The sequence below is a fragment of the Juglans microcarpa x Juglans regia genome, chromosome 1D, assembly GCF_004785595.1.
Source record: "Juglans microcarpa x Juglans regia isolate MS1-56 chromosome 1D, Jm3101_v1.0, whole genome shotgun sequence".
Taxonomy (NCBI): Eukaryota; Viridiplantae; Streptophyta; class Magnoliopsida; order Fagales; family Juglandaceae; genus Juglans; species Juglans microcarpa x Juglans regia.
Genome location: NC_054594.1, coordinates 36112391 through 36140389, shown reverse-complemented (window position 1 = coordinate 36140389; position 27999 = coordinate 36112391). Strand labels below are relative to the sequence as shown.

At 36.5% G+C, this 27999-nt stretch overlaps 3 protein-coding genes across 4 annotated transcripts; 1 reads left to right on the top strand and 2 right to left on the bottom strand.

The window, feature by feature from the left end:
* Positions 1–109: 109 nt before the first annotated feature.
* On the bottom strand, positions 110–16713 carry LOC121255275. 2 transcript variants are annotated; one of them, XM_041155551.1, is made up of 18 exons: positions 16324–16713; positions 15484–15542; positions 13360–13441; positions 13026–13093; positions 12071–12140; positions 9646–9727; positions 9255–9319; positions 6966–8018; positions 6747–6809; positions 6619–6665; positions 5763–5808; positions 5568–5647; positions 3867–3980; positions 3504–3585; positions 3005–3130; positions 1755–1835; positions 620–745; positions 110–482 (listed from the first exon to the last, which is right to left on the bottom strand). In XM_041155551.1, the coding sequence occupies exons 1-18, from the start codon at positions 16624–16626 to the stop codon at positions 411–413; spliced, it is 2619 nt and encodes an 872-aa protein (XP_041011485.1). In that variant the 5' UTR covers positions 16627–16713; the 3' UTR covers positions 110–410. The 2 variants fall into 2 exon arrangements, with proteins under 2 accessions (XP_041011485.1, XP_041011489.1); XM_041155555.1 differs by lacking the exon at positions 110–482 and having other exon boundaries at positions 705–796; positions 16324–16695.
* Positions 16714–21780: 5067 nt separating this feature from the next.
* LOC121247088 (uncharacterized mitochondrial protein AtMg00820-like) lies at positions 21781–22125 on the top strand. The gene has a single exon (XM_041145423.1). It carries the CDS (start codon positions 21781–21783, stop codon positions 22123–22125), a length of 345 nt encoding a protein of 114 aa, XP_041001357.1.
* A 4097-nt stretch (positions 22126–26222) lies between these two features.
* On the bottom strand, positions 26223–26958 carry LOC121250614 (late embryogenesis abundant protein 2). The gene is made up of 3 exons (XM_041149773.1): positions 26833–26958; positions 26564–26698; positions 26223–26305 (listed from the first exon to the last, which is right to left on the bottom strand). Exons 1-3 carry the CDS (start codon positions 26884–26886, stop codon positions 26225–26227), a joined length of 270 nt encoding a protein of 89 aa, XP_041005707.1. The 5' UTR covers positions 26887–26958; the 3' UTR covers positions 26223–26224.
* Between the last annotated feature and the right edge of the window lie 1041 nt (positions 26959–27999).

Here is a 27999-nt window from a genome sequence, read left to right as displayed (position 1 = left end):
ATGATGAGAGGATAAAGAAAAAAATAGATGATGAATAAATTTTTTCGAGCAGTAAATATAGATTGAAATCGTCAATGATGGATATTTATCTATGCTCTCTAACTGTATGTAAAGGAATATCAATGCTATTTTAAACAAATTTCCCAAACAAATGTTGATTGTGAGATAAGAAAGGGTTCACCACTGCCAACTATTAAAACCCTATCTTTGAAGCATTATTTACCTTCGCTTCAATTCAATAGAAGATGGTGTTTTAAAAAGGGGGACGAGGGGGGGTATGATATTAGTAGACCAGGTTAAATAGTATCTTATAGGGTATAATTTTCTATTTGATATCTATATAGCTGATGGGAGGTATATGTACAACCTTGCTGTGGGCCTCTGGACATCACAAGCTTCCTAGGCCAGCCCTAGCTGATTGATGAGCTATCTTGTTGATTGGATTGCGAAATGGTGACAGTCTGGTAATTCGACTTCACATTCTGAAAGGGGGGAAAAGAAGAAGAAATTGAAATCATTGAATTCAGTACTCAACAATGGTCAATAAACTGAAAACCAGAGAAGGTCAAGAAACTATATTAGAGAGCATATTGTAATTCAAATAGAGGGAGGGACATACCTCTAGCAGTGAGATGTAATAAAAATCCTCCATATGCTGCATAAGTGCACTCCCATCTCTAATTGAACGGAATATATTTATTTCAGTTTGTAAAAGCTTTTCAATCAGTTCTTTCTCACCCTTCATCTGTATAAATTGTTCTCAATCAGAATAACTTCAAAAATCAACGTGCTACATCTGGAATGAATGAGAACTGATAAAATAAGGGTTTCAGCTGTGGAAATTGTTGACAAAGAAATTAATTTGATGTAATGAATTAGAACCGATTAAAATTCGGGTTCTGGAGTTCCTCATCTTAAAAAATAAACCAGGAACGCACTACAATGCAGTCCATCCTCTCTTTTTTTTTTGTTGGGGGGGGAGTAAGTGCACCAGTCCTTCCTTAATAACATTTTATGTATTTTTTGTTTGGGTGGTGGTAGTTTTCTCTTCAGTTTCTTTCCATTTTTTAGGAATCTTTAGTATCAACATGTGAAAAAACAAGCTAACTGACCTGATAAGTACACTTATTGTGATTAAATAAGTACTGTAAATGTATCAATGAAGTATAACATGGTGTATAAACTCGTTAACTTGAAGTATATATTTAGTAATCTCGGTCTTTAAGTACAAGGATTTATTGGGTATGTTGGGAAAAACAATAGAAAAAATTGAATTTTTTTAAAATAATCAACAGAATTGAGAAAATCAAATGGATTGACTGGTTTATTTGACAAGGCAATCCAACTAAACATGTGAATGGATCCGTTCAATTTGTTTTAAACTGATTCAACCAACAGAGCAGTTTTAAGGGGTGAACTGAACCAGAAATGAGACCAGTTCACAGTTCAACCTGCCTATCTGGTCCATCTTTAAAACATTGTTTAGTACTCCCATATGCAGTCTAGTTGTGCCTAATTAATCTCATGTTTATGTCACCAAATATATTGATAGCGCTGTCACTGACATGCAGGAAATATAGTGGCAAATATAACGTCATGTCAGTAGATATATATTGCAAATTGAAAACATCAATTTGTACATACCCAACATTGCATACCATACCATATATAAATCATTGATGCATATTAAAGAATCAGATTCTCGAAACATGATGAGGGCAGAGGAAAAGAGAATGACTTAACAAGAAACGTACAAATTCACTGACAAGAACATCCGGTGTGGACTCCCCAAGCACATCACCTTGGTAACCGTCTCCTGAAAGCTCCATATTTTCCTGGATACAATGTACCACATTATTAGCTTGTAACCAAGTCAATAATTAGCTAATTAGCTACACTGTTTTCCTGTATAGCACATATAACACGAATAGAGAATATTAGCATCTGTTTTATAACATTCAACTATTGAACTGATTATTGAATAAGGGGGAAATAAACTTTTAGCATATAGAAAGCAGCATTCATTATGCTAAAAGAATTATAGTTGCTGACTACATGTAATTGGATATGAATTTGAATGCTTGAGCTTTTCCTCAGAAAAGACCTTAATGGTGGGGGAGTTGGTTATTAATACTTATTGGGGGGGGGGGGGGGGGTGTGATGTGTGTGTGTGTGTGTGTGGTCAATGGGGCATGTAGCTTTACAAATGCAAATGATAAGAATAACCCAAAGGGCAAACAAGAAGGATAAAAGAATATCTTATTTTATTTAAAACAATAAATAATAAACTCAAGATGAGGCTTCATCTGTTAAAAAATAAAATTAACTATTGTTAGCTTGTTTGGATCGAGGAATTTTCCAATCAAATGATATAGCAGTTCTATGAAGAGGTTCCAACCTTTTTTTATCAGTAAACAAAAATTTTATTGATGAAGAGTATAGGCATAGCCCATGTACAAAGGAAGTATACAAGACCATGCATGATTAACAGCTATTACAAGGAAATCCTTGAGATTCAAACCACTAAAGTCTATTACAGTTGACCAATGGAGTGAAGTATTAATAAAGTAGTTTTTGGCCTCATCATTGACGGCTCTTGATCTTCAAAACTCATTGCATTTCTTTCCTTCCAAAGAAGGTTCCAACCATAATGTCAATCTTTTTATTCTTTTACGGTTCCTAAATTGCTTTGTAAGTGAAGACTTTGCAGGAGGGATGAGGTTGTTTGAAAAGCATGCAGGTGGTAAAGTCACATCCACAATAGCCAATTGACAAGGCCAGTTTCGTTGTTCTCAGAAGTAATATTTCCACAGAATCAAATGAATTAAGCAGTCAAAATTTAAACAGCATTTATTCCTCCATCCATTTGAATAAAGTTAAACCTAAACAGCATTTACCGAAAACATCCATGAAGATAACAAATTATAAAGCTTGGTGTGTTCTCTATATGTAATTAGTTCTTTCTTTTTGAATAACCAGTACAAGTTTAAAGCAAACCACCCACCAAGGCGTCTCTTAGATCTCCAGCTGCTAGATAAACAGGTTGAGCTACATGGCAATAACCCATCAAGCGAGGGACTGTTGGTATAATATCTCTGTGGTTTACAACTCGCCAGCTATCTTTAACTTTCTGCAAATGTAAGTACAAGTTGTGTAAGCATTCACCAACCTAGGGGGTCCGTACAAGAGGAGTAGAAGCAGAAAAGGGTGCCATAACATACTAGCCAAAAAAACACAAAAAATAGTGTTATAGCACCAGCTGTGTGTGAATGTGTTGTGTCGCATTCTGTTGCATAAGGAACTAATTGAGCCATTTTACGAGTCAACTCAATGGCTAGCTTGCTTGGTTTCCCTTCTTGCTCTTGTTAAGTTTCTACATGCTTGTGGCCTAACTTCATCACAAAATACAAAGCGATAGTGTAAAAGTAAACGTATTTATGCAAAATTATATCAAATAAATGGAGATTTCTAAGAATAAAATTGTAGTTGGTGATTTTTATTACCCTGTTATAAACTTCTGCAAACTTTTTGTTACCAACTCTAGGAGACCCAAAGTTATACATAGTCACAGAGATTGCCCCACACCTGATGCACAAAAAAAAAAAAAAAAGGAAAAGGAAAATAGATAGTTAAGTTTCATTGCCATTACTCTCAAAACGCACTAAATAGTCTACATTAAAAATTACTACAAATACATAAGTACTAATTTTACTAGGATCAATTCATCTCTATCAATTCTTAATCATAAAAATATCAAGTTAGCTTTCCACAGTTTCCGAACACAGAGACCTGAACCGTCAATGGAATTAATTTTCTGCAGTATGGAAGAATGAAGGACTCTATAAGTAGAAAGATAAACAACATACTTAGCTAACTGACTAGAGGAAAGCTCGAGAGCAAGAAGGGTAGCCAATGCTCCACCTAAACTATGCCCGGTCACATACACATGCCATTTGAGCAGCGGCTCAGAAAGATCATCTCTGTCACCAAAACAAAAATCACAATAGGGCATGTTAATATAGCCACAATGCATGACAACAGTGTGTTAGTTATTCAACATAGCCTGATCATTCAACTCAAATATCAATATCTTGTAATGCTACATATCAAGCCAAACCCTAAAGATATGAGCTAGGAGCTACATGTTCAAACCACTAAAACAAAGTTTGAAAAATCTGTTCAAATCTGTACACACACAAAGTTTGGAAAATCTGTACACACACAATAGAGTGTTACTCGGTAAATGGTTGTGGAGATATAGTAAAGAACCAGACACATTGTGGAGAGAGGTAATTAGGTGCAAATATGGTGATTCATGGGAGGGTTGGAGCACAAAAGAAGGATCTTATGGAGTGGGCTTGTGGAAACACATTAGAAGAGGTTGGGAGGTTTTTCTTCGACACACCCGTATTCAGTTGGGTGACGGCTCCAGGATTAAATTCTGGAAAGATATATGGTGTGGCGATAATGCTCTACAAGATCGTTTTCCTCCTCTATTTCAAATTGCTGGTGTTAAAGAAGCTTCAGTGGCGGATGTTATGGAGATGGTGGGTAGGCAAATTCAATGGAATATTAGCTTTAGTAGGGCATTACAGGATTGGGAGATGGACAGCTTGGCAGATTTTTACAGGCTTCTGTATTCTATGAAGCCAAGTAATCAACAAGAAGATGGGTTGTGGTGGTTACCCATTGGAAAAGGTACATTCTCGGTTCGTTCTTTTTATAAAGCTCTTTCCCAAGAGCCCATTTCTCTATTTCCGTGGAGAAGGCTTTGGAGGGATAAGGCGCCCCCTAAAGCTGCTTTCTTCGTGTGGACAGCATCATTGGGTAAAATACTCACGACTGATAATTTGAGGAAGCGGAGGATTATTATAGTAGATTGGTATTGTAAGTGCAGGGGTGGGGGTGAGTCGGTAGATCATCTTCTGTTGCATTGTGAGATTGCACGGGCTTTATGGTATGAGGTACTTAGTAGGGTAGAGTTGGCATGGGTCATGCCGGAGAAAGTGGTGGCAGTGCTGGCTAGTTGGCCAAACATTGGAGGTATACATAAGATTAAAAGGGTTTGGAAGATGATTCCAATGTATATCATGTGGTGTTTATAGCAGGAACGTAATGCACGGACGTTTGAAGACAATGAGAGATCGCTAGAGGAACTGTTAGCATCATTTTATAGCACTCTTTGTATTTGGGCTATTGCTGTTGACTTCAATGGCATGGCCCTTCATGATTTTCTTGTCTCTCTGGCGCCCTCTTAGTCAGGGTTCTCCATTGTACATACTGGGCTAGGCCTATTCTTTGAGTAATATATCTTTCTTACGTATCAAAAAAGAAAAAAACATGGTTTGAAACATAATATTCTTCTAATTATTCTAAGAAATCATAGCTTACTTTAGTTCAGTAGCTACTAGAAGCAAAATGAAACACTAAAAATAAACTTCTGACATCAGCATGAAGCTGATATCAACTATCAAGTTCCTTACGATTTAACCATCTACATGTTTCTCTCACATGACATTAAGATATTAGCTTCGCTTGGAATAAAGTTGAACAAAAGAACAACTTACATATGACCAATTGCAGATTTAATGAGAGAAATTATCCTTGTCCTGACTGAATCATATGCACTTAGAAAACCACTGTGAACCTGAAATAATTGGCGCATGGCTACTTACATTAAACTAGAAAACAGTTTTTGTTATCATTCTGTGTATCTCAAGAATGCTTTTAAATACAATGCATTCTACCCTTCATATACATACTTGGACTTCTTGCTTGAAATCGCCCCCTATCCTTTCAGGATTTAGCCTGCATAAGTGATATAAGAATCAGCAACAGAAACCAAATATAATGCGGAACACTTGATTGAAGTACCTCAAAATTATGAAGCTGTCAAATAAATCAATCGAAGCCCCAAGGCTAGGCCCACCCTTTTTCAAAAAATTGCTTACTTGATATGATACCAAAAGATAGTTTTTGGTAGAACAATCACGATGTACCAGTCCTAAATTCAATAGTATTTTAGCTTACAACTGAAAGATTCATATTTTTGCCTCGAGATTATAAAACCATGTATTGATTTTCTTCATATCCGGATGGTCATCTATAAAAAGAATGTGTTTTTTGCACTATGCTATAACAATAGTAAAGTGATTAAAATCACATGATACCAGAGCAGAGAACTTCGGGTCTGACCTCCTAGTTCAACTCTACTATTTAAAGAAAACTTAATGTCCCACATGTTGGATCCCACTCATTTAGAAGGAATTCGACTCATACATGAGGAAGAGTGTTGGACATGGTTAAGTAAACAGAATCACAATTTTTTTCTCAGCTTAAGCTTTAAGGATAACTGGTTATTTAGCTCTCTATGTATAACAACAAAACATTATACAGCTAATGAAGATATCACAATCCATGGAGCAGATGAGCAGTCTCTCCGCCAAAGGTCACATCCACTAAATTAGGAAGGGTGCTAGTTTCATGAAATACCAACAATAAACCAGACAAAGGTGACTCATAAAAAAAAAAAAAAAAAACCAGACAAAAGAGGGAAGTTAAAATGAATAAAATTAAAAAACCACTACACTAGTTGAGCTAGGATGGATATTATATTACCCTGCAGGAACTAGCATCAGATCAGTTCTCAGGTCCTTCCATCGTGCCTGAAAAAAGGAATATATGAGCAATTTGAACTGAGAAAAAAATAACCCAACTCCTCAGTGGGGAAAAATGGTATAACCTACTTGTTCAGTCCCTCTGAAAGCGATAACTAATCTTCTCCTTGCAAAATCACGCCAAATTGCAACCTGCAGCTCCCAATAATTAATTTGATTTACAGAAAAGAGTCCTATGATCAAACTATAGCGTTTCACCCCTTGTCAAGGTTAAGAAAACATTTTCCATTCCATTGAATCCTGAGAAATATGACAAGTGAACTCCTTTCTGAGGAAATAAAATCTCACCTGTGTGTCTGTGGATGCATTATCTAAGAAACATATCTTCTCAAATTCAGACTTAATAAAACTAGGATGGCCAAGTGATGTGGCAAGCATAGCCCAAGCTTCCATGGCAGTCTCAGCAGTTGAAAAAAGTGCTTTCATCTCCTCAGCTCTCTTTTCATCCACGACTGGCCCATTCCTAGAGCTGGAAAGCTTCTCACTTGTAGAGTGTCTTACATCAACATCATCTTCCAGTTTGATTGGATTTTCTTCTTTTGCTTCATTCTTTCCTACAGGACGCCTATCCCTTGTTAATTGAGAAACAGTTGCATTCAGAAGCATCAATGCTCCTAAAACAGAATCAGTCTGTCTCATTATATCCTGTGTCACTTTTTTAATATCTGGTATTGATGACCCTATTTTGCTAATGCCAAGTGAGCCACTTGTTTTATCGATCTCATCACCCAGACTTTCTGGAGTTGCAAGCCCTGATTCAATATAACCCTCTTCTGCAATTTTTTGAGATTGCAAGCCAGTTCTATTTAACAAGTCAAATGATTCCCACTTTAAATTCTCAGGAACAGAGAGACCAAGTTTCTGAACAACATTTTGACTGATAACATCTGCAAAGTTCCTCCAAAAAAGTTTTTCTGATTGCTCTGAATCACCAACAGGTGTCACTGGTTCAAAGGGATATTCACCCTCCATACCACCATTCTCTGCATAAAAATCCTCTAATTTGCTATCTTCGTTGTAGCCTGTGTCATTAGAAGAGGCTTCTGAATCTCTATCTATTTGTGAAGGCATGTCTGACACAATAGAATCATTTGATTTTCCGAGTCCCATGGTATCATACTTGTCAATGTTAGAAAACTGACCCTTCCAAAGGTTCGCATCATTGAAAGCCTTTAACTGCCCAAAAGCATATTGTACAAACTGTCGTGCTTGTACAGACTCAGAGCCCACAACCATTTTCAGAGCAGACTCAAAACCCTGTTTCCGAAGAAATTCCAAAACAAGGGGAACCCTCCACCATTTTTTGTCTTCATCAATTTCATCAAAAGTTTTGTACTGGACCTAAAACCCCACAATCAGCAAGAACAAGCCAGAGAGATGCTAGTTAAAAAACATATAGGGTTACAAATCACAAAACAGCTGTGATGACTTATGAGTGAGTTCAATGAAGATCTTCATCACATCATGAGTTTTACAGTACCTAAAACAATAAAAATAGTTCAAGAAATACATAAAGGATCTAATCACTTTTCTTCCCTCTAATAATCAGAAAAGTAGCTTTGTGTTCCAATCCCTCTAACAAGTGGAATTGTCAGAATTCAGAAAAAGAAATACAAAAAATAGGAACAATCCACAAAAAGGAAACAAACTACATTTCTGCATGCTTGTTCAAAAATGGGAAGAAAACACATTTTCGCAAGCTTGTTCCTTGAGGATACTGAACTTCAGTAAGTAATCTTTTTTAGAAATGAAGAATGTTTCTATAGGATAAGTATACGACATCCTTTCCATAAATGAGAAAAGAAAATTCAGAAGATAAATGAAATTCAAGGAGTCACAATGCATACTGCCCAAAGCATGCGGCTAATCAAACAAGGAAAAATGAAAAATATCCTTCATTGAATTTCCATTAACCTCTACATCTTTAAAAGTACAAATGTTCCTCTCACTCCAAGTTGTCCAGATAATACAATGAGGAATAGCCACCAAAGGCCACTAAACTCATGAAAACTAAATCTTCCTTTCCAAGTTGAAAACACTTTGAGCACAGTCCAAGGCATCACCCCACAAACACTGTGAACATATGTAATTGATAATTCTTATCTCTTGCACATCATAACTCAGAATTTGCAATGACATCAGCATATAACCTAAATACTTTAGGTTTATAATAGTGTTTTTTTTTTCAGCAGTTATCTATCTACACCAGATGGACCCATATCTTTTTTTTTATTGGTACCGGGTGTCTAGGAACACTGTCTCGACTAATCCCGAGAGTGCACAGGCCCTCGGCAAGGAGTTTCGCGCAAGTGCACATCGGGTAATTCAAGGGAAAATCTCCCAGTCCGATGGCCCCTATAGATTGTTTGCACCCAAGGGGATTTGAACCTTAGACCTGTGGGGAGCATACCCCCAAGCCCAAAGCCTTTACCACTTGAGCCAACCCCTAAGGGTTACCAGATGGACCCAAATCAAAATAAGTTTTAGAATTTTGACATTAAGAAACATATTTGAAAGTCCTGGTCCCTATAATTATCAATTTAACGTTGACTTTCTTGTGAACCGAGGAGAACTTACCTCCAGCTGTATCTTTCCACCACCACCAATTCCTTCCAACTCCACTACCATTTCATGTGAATATCCTAGCAAAATACATGTTTGTTATTAGATCGTATTCAAACAAAACTTGTAGCCTAGCATTGAACTAACCTGCTGACCATTAGTGCGCTTGTTACTAAAGAAGTCGAGTAGTGTAGATCCCGTAATAAGACAAATAAAAAGAAAAGATTATATATTTTATATTATGCCTCTTGACAGTCTGAGTGCCTACACAAGTACAATAAGGAATATAATACAACAGCTAAATATCGGATGCAAAACACCAACCCAATTACTTAACACAATGGTGACATGATATCATCTCGATTCCAAACATAAACACAATGTCAATGTTTTGTCAGATTCTCACCATCACAGAGGCAATCGAGACTAATGCCTGCATTACCCATTCGCTTATGTGGAGTTACAAGGTTTGCATCCCAAGCTGCAACCTAAAGTTTTAACAACAGAAGTTAACAAATGAGAAGCAAGGTTTTGGAGAAACCATAAACTACACTTTGAAAGTAAAAATGGTTGTAAATATATTCTTTTGACTATTTAATTAAAGAATAAATTAATAACTCATCTAAATGTTGATACAGTTCCCTGTGCATGTATTCAAAAAATTTATGAGGTGCCCCATTGTTATTACCATTAGAAGAAGAAGCACAATATAATGATGAAGATGATGACAGTTCTAGAATTGCTAGCTTTTAACTTATATGACACTCTACCTCCGCCCCAAACAAAGATTCAACTAATAGATGCTAAATATGGGGTTGATTGGGGTGGGTGGTGTTCTAAAGAAGTGAGAGGGGGGCATGGAGTGGGGCTATGGAAGTTTATAAGGAAGGGGTGGATTATTTTAGTAAATCATATTCGTTTTGTCGCAGGTGAGGGTGACCGAATCAGTTTTTGGCGGGATGTGTGGTGTGGAGATCATGCATTGGAAAGGGTGTTTCCAGCTTTATATCGTATTGCAATTAACAAGGACGCTTCTGTGGCGGAAGTGCGATTACTTGCCCATGGTTCGCATCAGTGGAATATTCTGTTTAATAGAGATATTCATGATTGGGAATTATCTATGGTTTCAGATTTTTTCAGCTTGCTACATTCTTTAGGGTCTACTATGGCGCAACAAGACAGCTTGAAATGGAGACTCCAGGAGCATAAGAAATTCTCAGTAAAAGCGTATTATAAAATTTTGATTTCACAGGATCACACCTCTTTTCCTTGGAGGAACATTTGGAGGTCTCGTGTGCCCTCTAGAGTTGCTTTCTTTGTTTGGAATGCCACCCTTGGGAAGATCTTAACCACGGATAATTTGAGGAAGAGAGGATGCGTTGTACTGGATTGGTGCTACATGTGTAGAAAGAGTGGAGAATCGGTAGATCATCTTTTATTACATTGTGATGTAGCAAGAGGGTTGTGGGATGAGATTTTTCGACGGGTCGGTGTGGCTTGGGTAATGCCTAGGAGAGTGGTGGAGCTGATGGGTTGTTGGAGGAAATTGCAGGGCAGTCATCAAGTGGCAGCAGCTTGGAGAATGATTCCGTTGTGTATCATGTGGTGTATTTGGACGGAAAGGAATATGCGATGCTTCGAAGACAAGGAAAGAACAATGATGGAGCTGAAGAATTATTTTCTGCACACTTTACTGCTTTGGTTTTCAGCTATTGTATTAAATGGGGATGATATACATGAATTCCTATCTTTAGTTTAACGCTCTTAGAATGTATCTAGGTGCTCAACTGTATACTTCCTGTGTACTAGGTGTATGCCTATTTCATTCACATCAATAAAGGTTATATCTTACTTATCAAAAAAAAAAAAATTTTCACAATGGACAATATTTTGAAGCATTCCAAGGTGGAATAGTGGATAAATATGAGACAAAGGTAATAGCTGTCAGCAAGTTGAAAAAACAAATAAGATAGATTCTGTTTGCAACAACCAAGGGAAAGCGCATCTGCACTTAAACTCCAAAAGAATAAGTAAACGTTACAATTAGAGATTTTTGGAGCCATAAGAAATTACAATCCCATCCAATAAAGGACCAGTATCATACTTGGCACTTGTGTAACTTTAAGGAGACATAACCAACCAAACTGAAGTGTTACAGTCTCCCCCACTTAAATCCATAACATCCTAACCCGGGCTCACGTTACATTGCAATGCCCCACCACTACATGGTGTTACTAGGTCAATCTAATTCTATTTGTAACAATCCAAGGGAAAAAAGCGCTAATCACATTTGCGCTAATACTTCAAAAGAATTAGTCAAGATTACAACTGAGACTCTGTGGAATTGTTCTAAAGCCCAATTCCACTTGGTAAAGAACCAGTGTGGGACTCGACACCACTTTGTTGGGACTTAACCAACGAACCCAGGGCATTATACTATTCACCCAAATCTTATGTCTGAGGTAATTCTTATATAGGAGATTTTCATTATCACAACAAGAATCACATGAAAACTTCTATTACTAGGCTTCATATATTAAGAGATCCTAAATCAATCTATGTTTTCTATCACCTTTTCTTAAAGGGATATCTTGTAGGATTTTGTAACTATATGACTCATTTAGTAGATTTCTATTTGTTTCAATTATTCTTTATGAAGAATCATCTTTGATGATTTAGTTAATGTGTAATATTTTTTAGTAATCCTTTTAGGCTTTTTCAGAAAACTTCTTGAAAAAGAACTGCACTTCTTCTGATGTGCGGATGTATGATTCATTCCCTTATCACTCATGTTTTCTCAAATGCAACAGCTAAAAAGCATGCAAATGAACCTGGAGAAACTTTGTCGGAGGCTTCTTGATATTAAAAGTGAAGTCCTCATTCCATCTTGGCTCTTTTGTCCTGCCATCACGTAATTGTACATATAATCAAACCTATGAAAGGAGTCCATCCAAAGTAAGCTTCCACAAATTTGCTACATCCACTGAATTTGATGGTTATGTCCCCGCTTTTGGCCTATGGAACGTATTACCCACAGCTATATTTGTTCTGTCAACAGTAAAGAATGTATTCCCATCTACAACTTGATTTTACAGAGCTACAAGCGTTCTTAAAATTTTCTGATAAGCAATAGAAAATTAGTAAAATACATAATTATACAAGTTAAATTTTCTCTGGTTCCTGTAATATTGCCCAATGAGAATATATATTTTTTGATAAAGCATTGCACAAAAGATTTTCAGAATTATCAGTTGATATAGTCAGGATTTTCAAATAATTATAAGATATATAGACATATAATACTCAACAAAAAAAAAGATTATAAAAAATGAACACATTTAAAAGAGAAAATATAACTGCTAAGTCCTGCAATCCCTTTAATTTAAGTACCAAATCCCTGATATAAGGGAATCTATGCTTAATAAATCTAGAAACCAATAAGCTTTTACAACACTCAGCAGAAAGCAAGTAGAGAGCATAAATCATTCTTAATTAATCTAAAAACTCACGTCAGTGGGCTTTTCTAACATTATCTACTTAAAATTCATGCCAACTATGTTTCTCTCGTTCTTCATAAATATTTAGTTAACTTACATTCATTGAACTCTCGATATTATGTTTCAACAAGCAGCAGTCTTATTAAAATCACAGACAACCACAAAACATACCAAAAGCACAACATTTTGGCATTACCAAAGTTTTTAAGCAAGGTACAGCCTCGGATCCATGAAGATTTATCTACATATTTAGTTGGCCGAGAATCTAGATGAAACAAAAATAACTTACCCCCATTTGACCTTGCTTTTGACAACTTGTCCATCCAATTGCATGACCACATATGGATCACTTGTTCCCTAAAAGCATACAAAAAGTTGCAAATGTAGGGCAGAAAAAGGAAACAAAAGGAAAATATAGAGTGGAAACACAACTAATGTGATCCTTTTTCTTTCTGTCTTTCTTTCTTCTTCTTTTCTCTCTCTTTTATTTTTTTTTATTTTTTTATTTTTTTGCAAAAATGAACTATTGTGATAAAAATGAAAATCGGTACCCATGCAAGTGAAGAAAACAAATATATACTAACTAGTCCTGTTTACATGAAAAATTAAAGAAGATAACCTACCCACGGATCCATGGCTGGCAAATCCAAACCCTTTTTTAACTTTATGAACAATTGGCCGTCATATATCTCACATACAAATGACCTGTATTTATGAAAATCAAAATTTTATCAGTCCTAAATTGCCCACTTACACTGGGACCCACTTCGATGAACGGGACAAGTATGACTACAATTGGATTAGAGCATTCTCATTGGCTTAGCCAAATGCAAATCCAAACACATATTTAGCTAGCTACACCATTAAATCTACTACATTGAATTAGCCAAATGTAAATTTTTTCCTTACTATGAACAGTGTTACTACATATTTCCAAATGGATTGTTCACCTTTTAAACTTTATTTTATTACTTTTTTCTCTATCCTCCCACTTGCTCTGTCTCTCTCTCTCTCAACACAACGGATTTATTTTTTTCTCTCATCCTCTCTCGAGCCTTTCCTTCTTTCCCTTGACAGAAGCCTTTCTCTGGAAAAAAAAAAAAAAAAAAAAAAAAAACTCTTGCAGCTCTCTCTCTCAACAACTCTCGACGCATCTCACGACGGTTCAGGTATGATTTTCTCCCTCTATTCTCTATTTCTTCATTCTCTCTCTCTCTCTGGCGGAGTGAAGGTTTCCTATTTCTCCCTCCCAAAACTCTTGATCACGTGATGATTTCCAGGTTTCAGTCTCCCACGAGGACGCTGCACTTCCTCCATCAACGTCGCTATTCATCACCACTGCCGCTGCACTTGCTTGGTGTTTTCTCTATCGACTTAGCTAGGGTAATTGAAACTCTCTCTCTCTGTTTTGCCTATGGATTTTTATTACATAGATTTCAGCTTGTTGTAATTGTTGTTTGGTTGCTTTGCTTAATCTAGATTAGGGTTTTCATTTCAGGGATGAATTTAGGGTTTCGGTTTTCTGTTTTTAATGGGTCATCTGATTTTTGTAAACATATTGGAGCAAGAGGGTGGTATTTTATTACTTTGTCCTCTGGTTTGGCTATTTGGATGGGTCCTCTATTAGAATTTTCTGGAGCAGCATTGGGTCCTCTGATTTTAATGGGTGATTTTATAATTGTTTTTGACTGTGTGGGGACATATTTTTTGACTTGCTTGTGGGTCAGCTGGTTTTTTTTATTGTACTGGACTTCCTGGTTTTTTATTGTACTGGACTTGTTGGAATTGCTGGTGGAGTTGCTGGTGGGGTTGCTGGTGGAGTTTTATTGTTGCTGGTTGGAAGCTGGAAGCTAGTTGCTGGTTGCTGGTTGTTGGACGATGATGGAGTTGTTGGTTGCATGATAATGGATTTTGATACATGGAATTTGTATGGTATACATATGAATATATATATATATATATATATATATATATATATTCATGTAATGGAATAGTGGCATTGATAAAAAAGGACAGCTTTCTGAAATTAGTTGATGTTCAATTTTAAGTTGAAGAAATTGGTGCTGGCAGCACTGGTTATCATTTTAAGGGGAGGTTTGGATAGTGAGTTGAGATGACATGAGATGAAAGTAGAATAAAATATTGTTAGAATATTAATATTGTTTTGGGATTCGAAAAAGTTGAATTGTTTATTATATTTTGTATGGAAATTTGGAAAAATTATAATGATGAGTTGAAATGGGTTGGCGGGACTTTTATATCCAAACCGGGCCTAAGTTGATGAAATTGGTGTATATAAATTTAGTTGATATTCAATTTTAAGACAGCACAGGCTATCATTATTGGGTTTCTTCATGTAGATGTTGTTGTAGATCTTATGTAGTGGGTTTTAATTGGAAAATATATAAAAAAAATTAATAATAAAAAATATATTTTATTATTGTTTTAGCTAAAAGATGGATAATCCAATGTGGGAGTCTTTCTTGAATGGCAAAGGCAAAAGGCAAAACATGTGATTTTGCCTTTTGCATTTGGCTAAGCCAATGAGAATGCTCTAATGGACATCATTCAAAACGTTATTCAGTAGAAGTAAAGAACAACTGTTAACAACCAATCAAGCTTATAGCAGTAGGAACAACAAACTTATCAAAATTTTAAGAACAATATAATATCTTAAGTCTTCAACTTCTTTTTTTTTCTCCTCAATATCTAAGTAGTAAACTATCAAAACAATAATGCTCACATACTCTGATAAATACACTGTCTTACAACCTGCAGCATCAATCTCACACCTCCCGACCTTTTCCTGAGCAAAATGAAGCCATTTATAAATTATAATTACACATCAACCAAAAATCAACATTTTTTAGTGACCCTCAGCTTTTTCTCTTACGGATGAAAACGTCTCTGCTCTTTCCCATGAAAAAATGAAAACAACCTCCGAGTCGTGTCATGTTATCCGATAATAGGTAGAAAATGCTCGAGTTATGCAATTGCACAAGGCTTACCAAGTTAAACTTTATGTTTTTGTATTTGACAACTAAACAATACAAAGTATGGGGCCTCATTTTTACGCTTATCTTCCTTCCCTTTGATTTCCAAGACTTGACACACAACACTAGACATTGATTGGGTTTGGGGCAGAGAAAAGAGGGGAAAATGGAAACAATATTCCTTCTCTTGCCTTGCCCTGGAAAAAAAAAAAAAAAAAAAAAAAAAAAAAAAGGAAAAATTTCTCGCCTTGTTTTGTTCTTGTTTTTAGAGTTATATTTGATTTTAAACACAATTGAATTAGGCTCAACTGCAACAGGATCCTCAGCGAAGATATTTGTAGATTTATTTTCTATGTCCAAAGCCCAATTGAATTAAAAACCAATATTGAATCTTCCAGTTTGGTTTCATCTTTTCTGTCTTTTCTTTTTTCAATTTTCTGGTTCTTCGTCTTACACTTAGAATTACAAGGCAGAAAATAATAGCATCCAATTTCTTTCCCTTCCATCAAACATTATCTCAGCGACCAATAGATCCACACAAAAACTTGAAGATTAAAAAGGGGGGAGAGAAAAGGCAGTTGAAGAATCGTTTACTGAGGGACTTGTGTAGGCTTCGAATGCGAAACCAGCGAGAATGACAGCGAGGTTGATATCGAACGGGGGCCGCTCATTCTCTTCCTCCTGAACCGAAACCCTTTCAATCTCGGAGCCGGTTTTACAGAAACAACAAACAGAGTAAACTCCCTCTCTGCCTCTGAACTTCTCACGCAAAGTGAAGACCCTAACTTTCCGGGGGAACGGTGCAGAGAACCACCGAATAAATTTAGGGTTTCGGACAAAGGATAGCTTGGGGCAGAGGGTGGAGACGCAGTGATGGAATTGGAGATGGGTAGCCATGGCCGAGACAGTGATGCTGTGGGGCAAGAGATGGGCGAGCTTGTGTATTGTTTACAGTTGTAGTGGCATCCATGTAGTTATATGTGTAGATTGAGGAGGAATTATTGAGGTGGTGGGCCTATTGTTAACGGCCACGTAAGTGGAGACAAGCTCCTAGAAACAAGTAGAGACACGTGGCAAACGGTCTTTCTAGATTCCGGGATGTTAGGCTGGATGTTGACAGTTGTACTCATTTAGAACAAGTATAGCATTTTATTTAGCTAATGAGTCCATAAATTGGACTAATAAATTAAAAATCAGCCATCCCAATTTTATAGGGTAATGATATGCATTAGTCGTATTTTTTGTACATTTAACGTAATTTTTTTTTCTTCTCCAACACGATATGATGCAGCTATAGCAGCTGATGTAAATAATTTTTCATCTTTATATATGTATATATAAAAAAAGAAAAACTCTTGAATCATGCAATCTTGCAAATCAATTGTGCATTGGATATTGATGTAAAAAATGAAACGGAACGTTTTAATGGAGAGAGGCTTTTGGAGCTCCCTCCAAGTCCTCCCTCACTAGCTTGGTCCGCCAATGTCATTCTTCTCGCTCTCTCTCTCTCTCTCTTTCTCTCTCCTCTAGCTGCTTCCAATTCTTGGGTAAGCAATTCTATATTTTTTTGGCTTGTGTAAGCATTTTTCTCTATTGAGCTCTCGACCTATGTTCAGTTCTTTGGTCACAATTTAGCTCTCTCCATCTTACTATCTGTGAAATCTTATTTTTCAGTGCTGTTTGGTTTTTGGGTTGTAGTTGTCTTGATCATACACATGAGAAATAATTCTAACAGACAAGATCCGAAATCTACCATTGGGTTGGTAATAATGCCCTAAGACCATATACACTTCTATAATGTCTCTGAGACCTTTAACAATTCTTTTAGTACTTTCTACTGGACTAATCGACTATTATAAATTATATGATCCCTATGAAGTTCCAAGTCTGGAAAAAAGAATACCCATATAAAGAATGCGCTTTTATTCAAGAGAAACCAAGTAAAATGATAAAAGCAAAATCTTTATACGTCAACTTATCATGAAAGGCTAACGTTTTGATGCAAGAGACGACCATGATAATGAATTCGCATATCGATTGGGGCTCCTTTGTGGGTTGGCTTGCCATCCTATAATCTGGGTGGCAGTAGAATTTATTAAAGATTCAAAACAAAAAAAGGGAAGGATGCAATCTTAGGAGATCAAACTAGCTTCATTTTGCATTGTGTTTCTTCGTCGATTGGTACAACTAATTGGTCTCTTTTGACTTTGGTTTTGTTGCGGGTTTAGAAGGAGCTAGAGGAGATCGCGGTGGTTATTGGTCGGCTTCTTGGTCGGCTTCCTTTATGCGTGGTAATGGACGTTGAACGAGGAGTAACATGTCTGCAGTTGCTGCCACAAAGGGATGATAATGGCTTCGAGGGATTGTGAGGTGGGGCTAGGCTATGGCGTTCTCCTCTGCGAATTCGTATTTTTCTGAGTTCTTTTATTAAAATAAAAAATATGAAAAGCTAGTGTTTGTTGCGCAATCAGCACACGAGATTGATTAAACCTAGTAGAATTGAAAGAAAAAAGATATTTACAACTTTGAATTGTGCAACTATTGCATAATCCTTTGAAAAAAATGAATAAAACATGGGACCCACATTAAAAAATAGTGGACCCCACTTTTTTTCAAAGCGATTACATGGCGTTTAAGTAGATTATTCTTCTCCAAGCAAGTAGCAGAGCAAATTTTACCTTCGCCTTTAAGACCTTTCTCTTTTTCTTTCTTCTTCCGATTCTACCTTCCTAGGTTTGGTTTTCTTTCTTGGTTTTTTTTCTCGAGAAAGTGCAAGAAAATTAAGAGACAGCTAAACAAGAATAAAGTTTTCTTTGATTGCCTTGTCTGAGCTAGTTCTATGTTTTTTGTCCTAGGAATTTTTAATAAATCCATCTTCTGGTAAGGTTTTTTTTTTTTTTATATTTTACTTTATTTCTGCATCGTTTTTTATTGATCGATCGGTCACAAGATTGGGTTCTGATTGTTATGTTTGACATCTCCGTCATGTTTTTTGGTTTATTTGTAAAGCAAACTTTCAAGTTTTGTTTTTTTTTAATGCTATTTTAACTCCATACCCAGATGGTTATGAGTGTGAAATCTGTTTTTTTTTCCCTTTATTTTTCTTGTTTTTAATTCTGGTCTTAATATGCTTTTTGATTTTTCAAATCATTTTGATGCAAAAAGGAGAGGGAGTGAAATCGGAGAGGGATCGAGGTGAGGAGAGGAGAAGAGAGGGAGATGAAGATGGAGATGGAAAGGGAGGGAATACAACCAACAAAATGGACCCCATTGACAAACTTCCAAAAACAACACCGTCTGATCCACCACCACCCCTCAACTCATCCATTTTTACTTCCACATCTCACTTTGTTACTCTTAAGCTCACCATTAATAATTACCTATTATGGTGAGCTCAAATCAGACCCTTCCTTAATGGCCATCAGCTTTATGGCTATGTCGATGGGTTTATTCTCATGCCATCTCTCACTCTGGATGATCAACCCAATCCTGAATATACCTATTGGCTCTTACAATATCAACTTATCATCTCTGCTCTTAATTCTTCCTTGACTGATACAGTTCTTTCTCATGTGCTTGACTGCACTACCTCACGCTAAGTATGGACTACATTACAGAGTCTCTATGCTGCCCAGTCCTCAGCACATGTGACACAAACTCAATTTCAGCTTACCACCCTTAAGAAAGGTTCTGAATCCATTTCTAAATACTATCGTAAAGCAACTTCTCTCATTGCATCTCTTGGAGTTGCTAGACATCCTCTATCTTCTTCTCAATTCTCCATCTATTTGTTAGCTGGATTTGGCTCAGACTATGAGTCTGTGGTCACTATTATTACCACATGCCCAAATCTCCTTTCCTCTCATCAAATTTACAATTATCTTCTTAACCATGAATCATGTTTGACTCACCAAACCCAATCGTTGCTCTCAAGTACTCATCTTGCAGCCTATGCAATAAGTCTAAGAGCACCATCACTTCCAGGCTTTTCCAACAGGGGCTATAACTCATTCTCAAAAGGTGGAAGACGTGATCGTGAGCGTGGGGGACATCCTCCAAATTTTTTTTCTCCTCGACTAGATACACAACCTCTATGCCAAGTTTGTCACAAACCCGGGCATACTGCCCTCCCTTGCTATCATCGTTTCAATCAAACATATCAAACCCCTCCCCCTACCTCCTTTACAGCCAACTTCACTACTCTATCCTTTGAAAATTCTCACTCAAATTCATGGTTTTCCAATACAGCGGCTACCAACCATTTTACTTCAGATTTCTCAAATCTTACACTGGACTCTACATCATATCGAGGCACTGATCAAGTCAACATTGGAGATGACTCCACTCTACCAATACAAAATATTGGTTCTAGTCAATTCACCACTCCCTCTGGCAATTATTCTCTCCATAAAATTCTTCATATTCCTTCTATCACTAAGAATTTAATTTTTGTTGGTCAATTTTGTTTGGATAACACAGCCTATTTTGAATTTCACTCTTCATTTTTTCTTGTGAATGACTCACGCACTCGGGTGGAACTTCTTTAGGCTCACGTTAAAAATGGTCTTTATGTCCTACCGGTGACACCAACCCCTTTGGAAGCTCCCACACCTGTCAGTAACGTGTCTCCACAAGCCTTTATTGGAGAAAGGACTACTTCTCAACTATGGCACGCCCGACTTGGGTATCCTTCACCTCAAATTACTTCTCTTACACTTAGTCAGTTTAATCTTCATGTTCTAAATAAAATGAGATTGTCTCATTGTCATGCTTGTGCCCAAGTTAAGTCTCATGCTCTACCACATCTTCCTTCTCCATATCGATCTGAGAAGCCCCATTTTAGCTTCTTTTTCTTGATCTATGGGGACCAGCCCCTCTGCTGTACTCACTGGAATGTAGGTTTTATTTTTCAATAGTTGATAATTTTTCTAAATATGTCTGGATGTTTCCTTTACAATCAAAATCAAATGTTTCTTTTATTTTCTTGGCTTTTCTGTGCTATGTTAGTAACACTTTTTCTGCTAACGTTGTTTCTGTGCAAACGGATTAGGTTGGAGAATTTCGTCCACTTAATCATTTACTTAAATATTTTTTGCACTACTCATCGGGTCACTCGTCCATATTCTCATGCTCAAAATGATAGCATCAAAAGACGCCACCATCATATTGTTGAAACCGGATTGTCCCTTTTAGCTCATGCCTTCGTTCCTTATAAATACTGGGTTGCTTTTCAAATTGCAATTTTCCTAATCAATCGCATGTCCACACCGATCCTTCATAATTTATCTCCATTTCAAATGTTATTTCAACAAAATCTGGACTACAAATTTTTACGCATTTTTTGTATAGCTTGTTAGCCCAATTTAAGGCCTTTCAATCGCCACAAAATTGATTTTCGGTCTCAACTTTGTGTATTTATGGTCTATAGCTCAAATCATAAAGGCTACTCTTGTATGCACTTACCCACAAGCCGTACTTATGTCTCTCAGGATGTTGTTGTTACTGAAACTAAAGCTGAATTCCCCTTTAAGCCCACTTCATCTTTGCTACCCAGACTTTCCCCTTCTGAATCGGCCCCTTCATGTTTTCCTACGATAAGCCCAACTCCATCCTCTCAATCAGGCCCATTCCTTCCTAATCACTTAAGCCCACCAACCCAACCCACTTCGGTCTCACCTTCCACACCTTCGTCGATTTCTAACCCTATCATTTCCGAGTGCCCTCTGCGTGTTAACTCTCCTTTTGCATTTTCTTCATCCTCTCAACCCGAGTCTCTTACAAATCGTTTTTCCTCTCCTTCCACAACAATCTCGTTTATTTGATTTACCATCCATTCACAGTCATCCACTACCCTCTAATCTGACCCCCTCACATCCTATGGTCACATGGTCTAAATCAAACATCCATTGCCCTCTAATCTGATCCGAAGGCATTGTTCCCTAGCCAACTCCTAGGCCCTTAATTTCCCTCACCTCCTCTTCCTCTCTTTCTATTACAGAGGAACCTTTCTCTTATACAGAGGCCTCTAAGTATCCGGAGTGGCAAGCAGCCATGGTTGTCGAGTTCCAAGCTCTGCTTCAAAACCAAACCTGGGTTTTGGTACCTTCCTCTTCTGATTTTAACGTTCTTGGTTCCGAATGGGTCTTAAAAACCAAGCGTAAGTCTGATGGCACTCTTGAGCGTCGCAAGGCACGCCTTGTGGCCAAGGGTTTCCATCAACAACCCGAGCTTGACTACACCAAAACATTCAATCCTGTAGTCAAGCCCGTCACTATCCATCTTATCATTTCCCTTGCAGCTGCTTCCAAATGGTTGATCAATTGGATATCTAGAATAAGTATTTACACAGAGACCTTGAAGAAGATGTTTACATGCAACAGCCACCCGGGTTCGTGAATCCTAATCTTCCTTCCCACATATGTAAGTTGAAAAAATCTATCTACGGTTTGAAACAAGCCCCTTGGGCATGGTTTTCTAAACTCACTGACGGGTTAATTTCTCTTGGCTTTCATGGTTCGAAATATGATTCGTCCCTGTTTATCTTGCATACTAAGTCTGTCTGTCTCTATGTTTTAGTCTATGTCGATGATATTGTTGTTATTGGTTCAAATAACTTGCTTATTTTTTACTTCATTGCTGCACTTGGGTCTTATTTTCATGTCAAAGATCTTGGTGCTTTACACTATTTTTTGAGTATTGAGGTCACTTAGAATGCCAATGGTTTGTCTTCTTCGCAATCAAAATATATCTCTGATCTGTTATTGCTCACCAAAATGCACAAATCCAAGCCTGTCACGACACCTATGTCTTCCACCATTAAACTCACTGCACTTGAAGGTTCCTCTTTTTAGGATCCTCAGCTTTATCGTAGTGTAGTGGGCAACCTTCAATATATGGCTTTTACTAGGCCAAATATCTCATTTGCTGTCAACAAAGTATGTCATGCATTATCCACGGCTTCCCCACTGACAAGCTGTAAAACGTATTCTTCATTATCTCAATCTTACTCAACATTTTGATCTCCATTTCAGTACATCTTCTTCACTAATATTATATGCTTTCTCTAATGCTAACTGGGCTAGTTGTCCTGATGATCGTAAGTCCACTGACGATTTTTGTATTTATTTTTGGTTCTCATCTTCTTTTCTGAGGTTCTAAGAAACAACCCACAATTGAAAGAACTTATTTGGCTGCAATCTCTTTCGAAAGAACTTGGTATATTTCTTAAGGATCCACCTACTTTATGGTCTGACAATTTGGGTGCTACTTACTTATCTCTCAATCCTATTACACATGCTCGCACTAAGCATGTTGAACTTGATTACCATTTTGTTAGAAATCGTGTGGCAGCTAAATCTCTACAAGTTTCCTTTATGTCTAGTAAAGACCAACTTGCCGATATTTTCACTAAGCCTTTATCCTCCGCTTGCTTTATTCAATTACGATCAAGTCTCATAATTTATCTAGTGGTGCTTGAATTGTGGGGGACTGTTAGGCATTGTGCTAGCAGCTCAGCAAGAGAATAGTCTAGAAGAATCTGGGCATACAATACACTAACATAATGGATGCAAGTGGTCTCAAGGTTGTTTGTAAATTGCAAATGAAATTCTATGTAAATGTAATTTCTGCTTTCATGCAATATACTGTATAAATAAGACTTTTGAGTCATTGTAAAGGAGTACAAAAATATATGGAAACACAGAGAATACGAAAATGTCATTGATGACTTTTCACAAACACACGCTGTCTTTATTATTTTCTTCTCAGTACTCGATTCTCGAAGTTTGCATTATTATGAAGACAAACATGGTAGGATTAGAACATTTAGTTCACCGAATAACATATGCATGTGGTTTAACTGGGATGGGATTTCAACTTTAGGAAGCCAGAGATACTTTAAAATTTTCTTTATTTTTCCCACCATTTCTCCGAAACGAATAGGAGGAATTGGTAAATGAAGTCGGTTGGCGCGTGATTCGTTTTGTTGATTATTTTCTGCATGTTATGAGTGCGTATAGCAGGTGCTTGTTACCTATTTATGGATGGATCATACTCCTTGGCCATTTAATCAACTTCCCAGAAGCTATAGTTTCCCGGTGAAACACGGGACTTTGTGGAAAATGACATACCATGCAACTTTCTTGAAAGTAGACTGCGTGGTGCATCAGTCTACTTTGCTGCAACTTCAGCATTTATATATAGCTCGGTGAGACTGTTATTCTCCGAGTCGAATATTACTTGTTTTTCATTTTTCTGGCTAATTAATTATGTGATGTTATAACACTTGCAGATACAATGATATAAAAAATTTAAAATTTCTTTTAACTTTTTTCACAACAGCATACATTCAAAGTATTACTTGAAGGAGCATGCCAATGGAATTCATACTGTTACTGATTTATGATTGTAGGAGAACCACTGAATGTTGAAAGATGAAAGCCTTATTAAACTTACTTCTTGAAATCCATACTACGAAGTTGTTCCCCTTTCATCAATTACCCAGCATGGAGAAAAAGTGTTTGATCCAATTGGCATGCCAACCAAACAAACATGTTCTGTACCTGAGTCACTGCTTTCTTTTGTTCTGTATAATTAATTCATGTCATTGGAAATTACATTTTTCTGTTGGTTTTTCGGTTTAAGAATTATTTTTGCTATAAGATTTGTTGATCTTCTTTGATTATTGTTGTTGTTTTTTTCCCTGGAGTCTAGAGAGGTTGGTCAAGGACTGATGAAATACCAACAGGATATTATTATCAGTCTGCATCCACTCATGCAGCATGTTCCTCTTCGAATCTCGAGGTCAAAGGGTCTTTTGAAGAAGATTGTCTTTGCTCTAAGCACTTGCCATCCTACATGGTCTGTTCTGTTAAGATATAAAATAAATAATAAAATCTATATCTTCTCATCAGCTTAAACTTTTAGAACAAGTAAGAATTTTACATGTTCAACACAGTCTCTTTTAATGATACTCTGGTTGTATAGTTTAGGTCTTTTATTTCTTTTATCTTTAGGTTTCACAAGCTTGTAACCAGATGCTATTGCCCATCAAACCTTTGTTGATGGGCAATAGCATCTTCATGTTGGAATTTGTAATTCATGTTGGGCTGTTATATGTTGGTGCAATTCCTCCTTTTTTTTTTTTTTTTAATTCATCCATATGTTGTTGTTATATTTTGTGATCATATGGTGACTGCATATGCTGGAATATTGTGAATGTGCAGGAATATTGGACTATTGTGAACTAGAGAAATTCCTGGGATATGGTGAACTGGAATATTTTGAATGTGCTGGAATATAGTGAAATTCCTTTTTTTTTTTTTTTTATTCATCTACAAAAACTGTCAACTAGAGATGCTAATTTTATAGATTGTTGGATTGTGAAAATGAAAATAAATATGATTGTTGGAGGTTATTGGAGATTATGAAAATAAAAATAAGTATTTAAAAATAATAAAAAATTTTATTATAGAGAGTATAATAACTAATTCAATGTAGAGTTCAAGTTATGAGTGATTAGCTAAAAGTCAAAAAATGACATATTAGCTAATTTTTAATTTTTGAAATGGTTAATCTAATGTCATTGCTTTAAAGGTTGTCGAACATTTCTTTTGAAAATAATCTTGGGCTTTCCAATAGGATCTACTAAACCCAGGCAAGTATTTGGGCTTTTCAATTTCAAAGTATTTGGGATCTTCTGAATTCTTTTTCAAAAGTGTTAAATTTGAGTTTATTTTTAGAGAAATGATCTTTGAAATTATTTTTACAATTTTAAAATATGTAAGTTTCATATATATTTTTTTAAGAAAAGTGGGTAAATTTGGTATACACATGAAAAAATTATTTTTTAATGATAAATCTTACTTTTTTTCAAAATGAGTGCGCGGAACTTACACATTCTATAATTGTATATAATATTACTCTTATTTTTGTATTCATTAGATAATTAATATTCTATGAAATGAGGTCCATTTAGAGATCACTCAGATGAGAAATTGTTGAAGAAAGAACTTGTTGAAAAGAAAGAAATAGTTTATATATAAAGAGTCAAGAAACATGATCGAGCAATGTAATTCGAACGGCCCCCGCCAATGGCATATATATAGGAGTTAGAGAATGCGCGCAGGCATGTCGACGTGCTACTTGAATTGGTTTGGCCGCATGACAATTAATTATATTGGCCATGCATTAACATATCAAAGAAGGTTAAACATATAATTCAAACTTTTTGCACAGAAAAAAAGGTATTATTATTACGTTTGCATTATTGTTAAGCCTTTATTGCATCTGGCTAGCTATTACAATGAAGAAGCTGGCAAAAGTATGAAAATCAAAAGGCTTTAGTACAACCGACTAAAGAGATCTTCTTTTGAAAAGAGAGATCAGACCATTGTGAAAGCAAAAACCTAGCTAGAGAAAAACTAAATCCAACAATGCATGCAGCGTGCATGCATTACGAGAGTCGACCCATGCAATAGGCCGTACTGGTTTTGTTTCATTTCTTCTCACCCACTCCAAGTGTGCTCTTCACAGTGTCCACAGCGCCCTGAGCCATGCCTTTTACCTGCTCTCCTGTCTGTAACAACAAAAATATTACAGTGTGTGTGAAGCTCGATCCGGCGTAATCAAGCTGGAAAATACCTTTTAAAAAAAAGCTGGAAAATAGTCCTAACATTGTGATGTGCGGCTAGAATCCCGTTTTTCATATAGGTTTTTATTGCAAATTGACATGATACGAACCCCAAAACACACACCCAGACACATCAAAAAGTGAGGAGGGTCCTAGAGGCAGAAGACGGGGTTAAAAAAAAAAAAAAAAGGAACGAAAGACTACCTGCTGGAGGAAGCCGGCAGCTTGCTCCTTGTTTTCTGGGGCAGAGTTCTTAGCTGATTGAGTTGCATCAGCAGTCTTGTCCATGGCTGCATTGGCTGTATCCTTTGTGGATTGCATCCACTCTTCAGCCTTCTCCTGCATCCCCAATAAAATGCTCAATTGACAGGCATACTTATATACACGTACTGAGCTGAAAAGGGTTCTAAGTAGCTAGATAGATTTACATCTATATATATATATATATATATACACGTTTATTATATTCCTACCTGGCCCTGGCCGTGGGATTGCCCTGCCTTGAGATTTTGCTTTTCACTGGACATATTTGCTAAGAAGTTAAGAACCAAAACAAAGTACTACAATGCCTGAATTACTATATAACCAAATTTTGTATTTATAGCAGCAAGGTGTACATAGACAAATGACACGTGGGAATTGAGAGATTTTCCTGGGCACACGTGTTTGGTTTACTGAAGGTGCAGAGCGTGTATTTCTGCCTTTGAAATGGGCATTTGGGTGACCGGATCTTACTGTGGGTGCATGTAGTCCAGAACTACAGAGCATGGAGGAAACGGAAACCATGCAACAAACACCAAGAATTGCTGAACCGCTAGTAACCAAAGGAAGAAGAGGAGAAATGGTTGTTATTTGAAGAAGAATATTATTATTTATATTCAATTTATCATCTCTGATCATATCGACTAACGTGTCACATCCTAAATAATTTTTTCAACCATCAATTAATGGGACAAGAGATAATAAACTTGAAGATAAAAATAATAATAATACTCTCTTATACGCATGCCACAAAATTACATGCCGTGGATGTGAACAAATTCGTGACAAAATGTCCAAACCCTAAATGTTAAGGCAGGATAGTTTTTTCAAACAAAAACGCTTGTTGCAAGCGTCTGATGCAAACGACATGTAAACGTGGCTGACGTGGAGATACTTGATAAGAGAGAGACCGAGCTGATGAGAGAGACGAGAGAGAGCTAAGGAAAGAGAGACCGAGCTGCTGGAGCTGATGAGAGAGAAAAATCGAACTGATGAGAGAGAGACCTAATGAGAGAGGAAGAATTTATTTTAAATCTGACGTAGCATGAACAACTGTACATCGGTTGTATCTACCAACTGTATATAGAAGAATTGTTTTTCAAATGAATAATGATACAGTTACAATTAGTTTACAACTTATTTTAAATCAACTAATGTAATAGTAACACTTCATTAAAAAATAATTTCAATTTTACTTAACTACCATTCATTTTATTGTGAAGTAGTTGTAGAGTAATTGTAAATTTATCACTTTCCTTTCCAAATTTCCTTGGCCAGATTTTTTTTTTTTTTAGGGGAATGTTGGTCAATATTGATTTATGGACCTCATGTTCTCCTGTATTAGAAACATGTATGGATGATCTTGTCATTAATTTTGG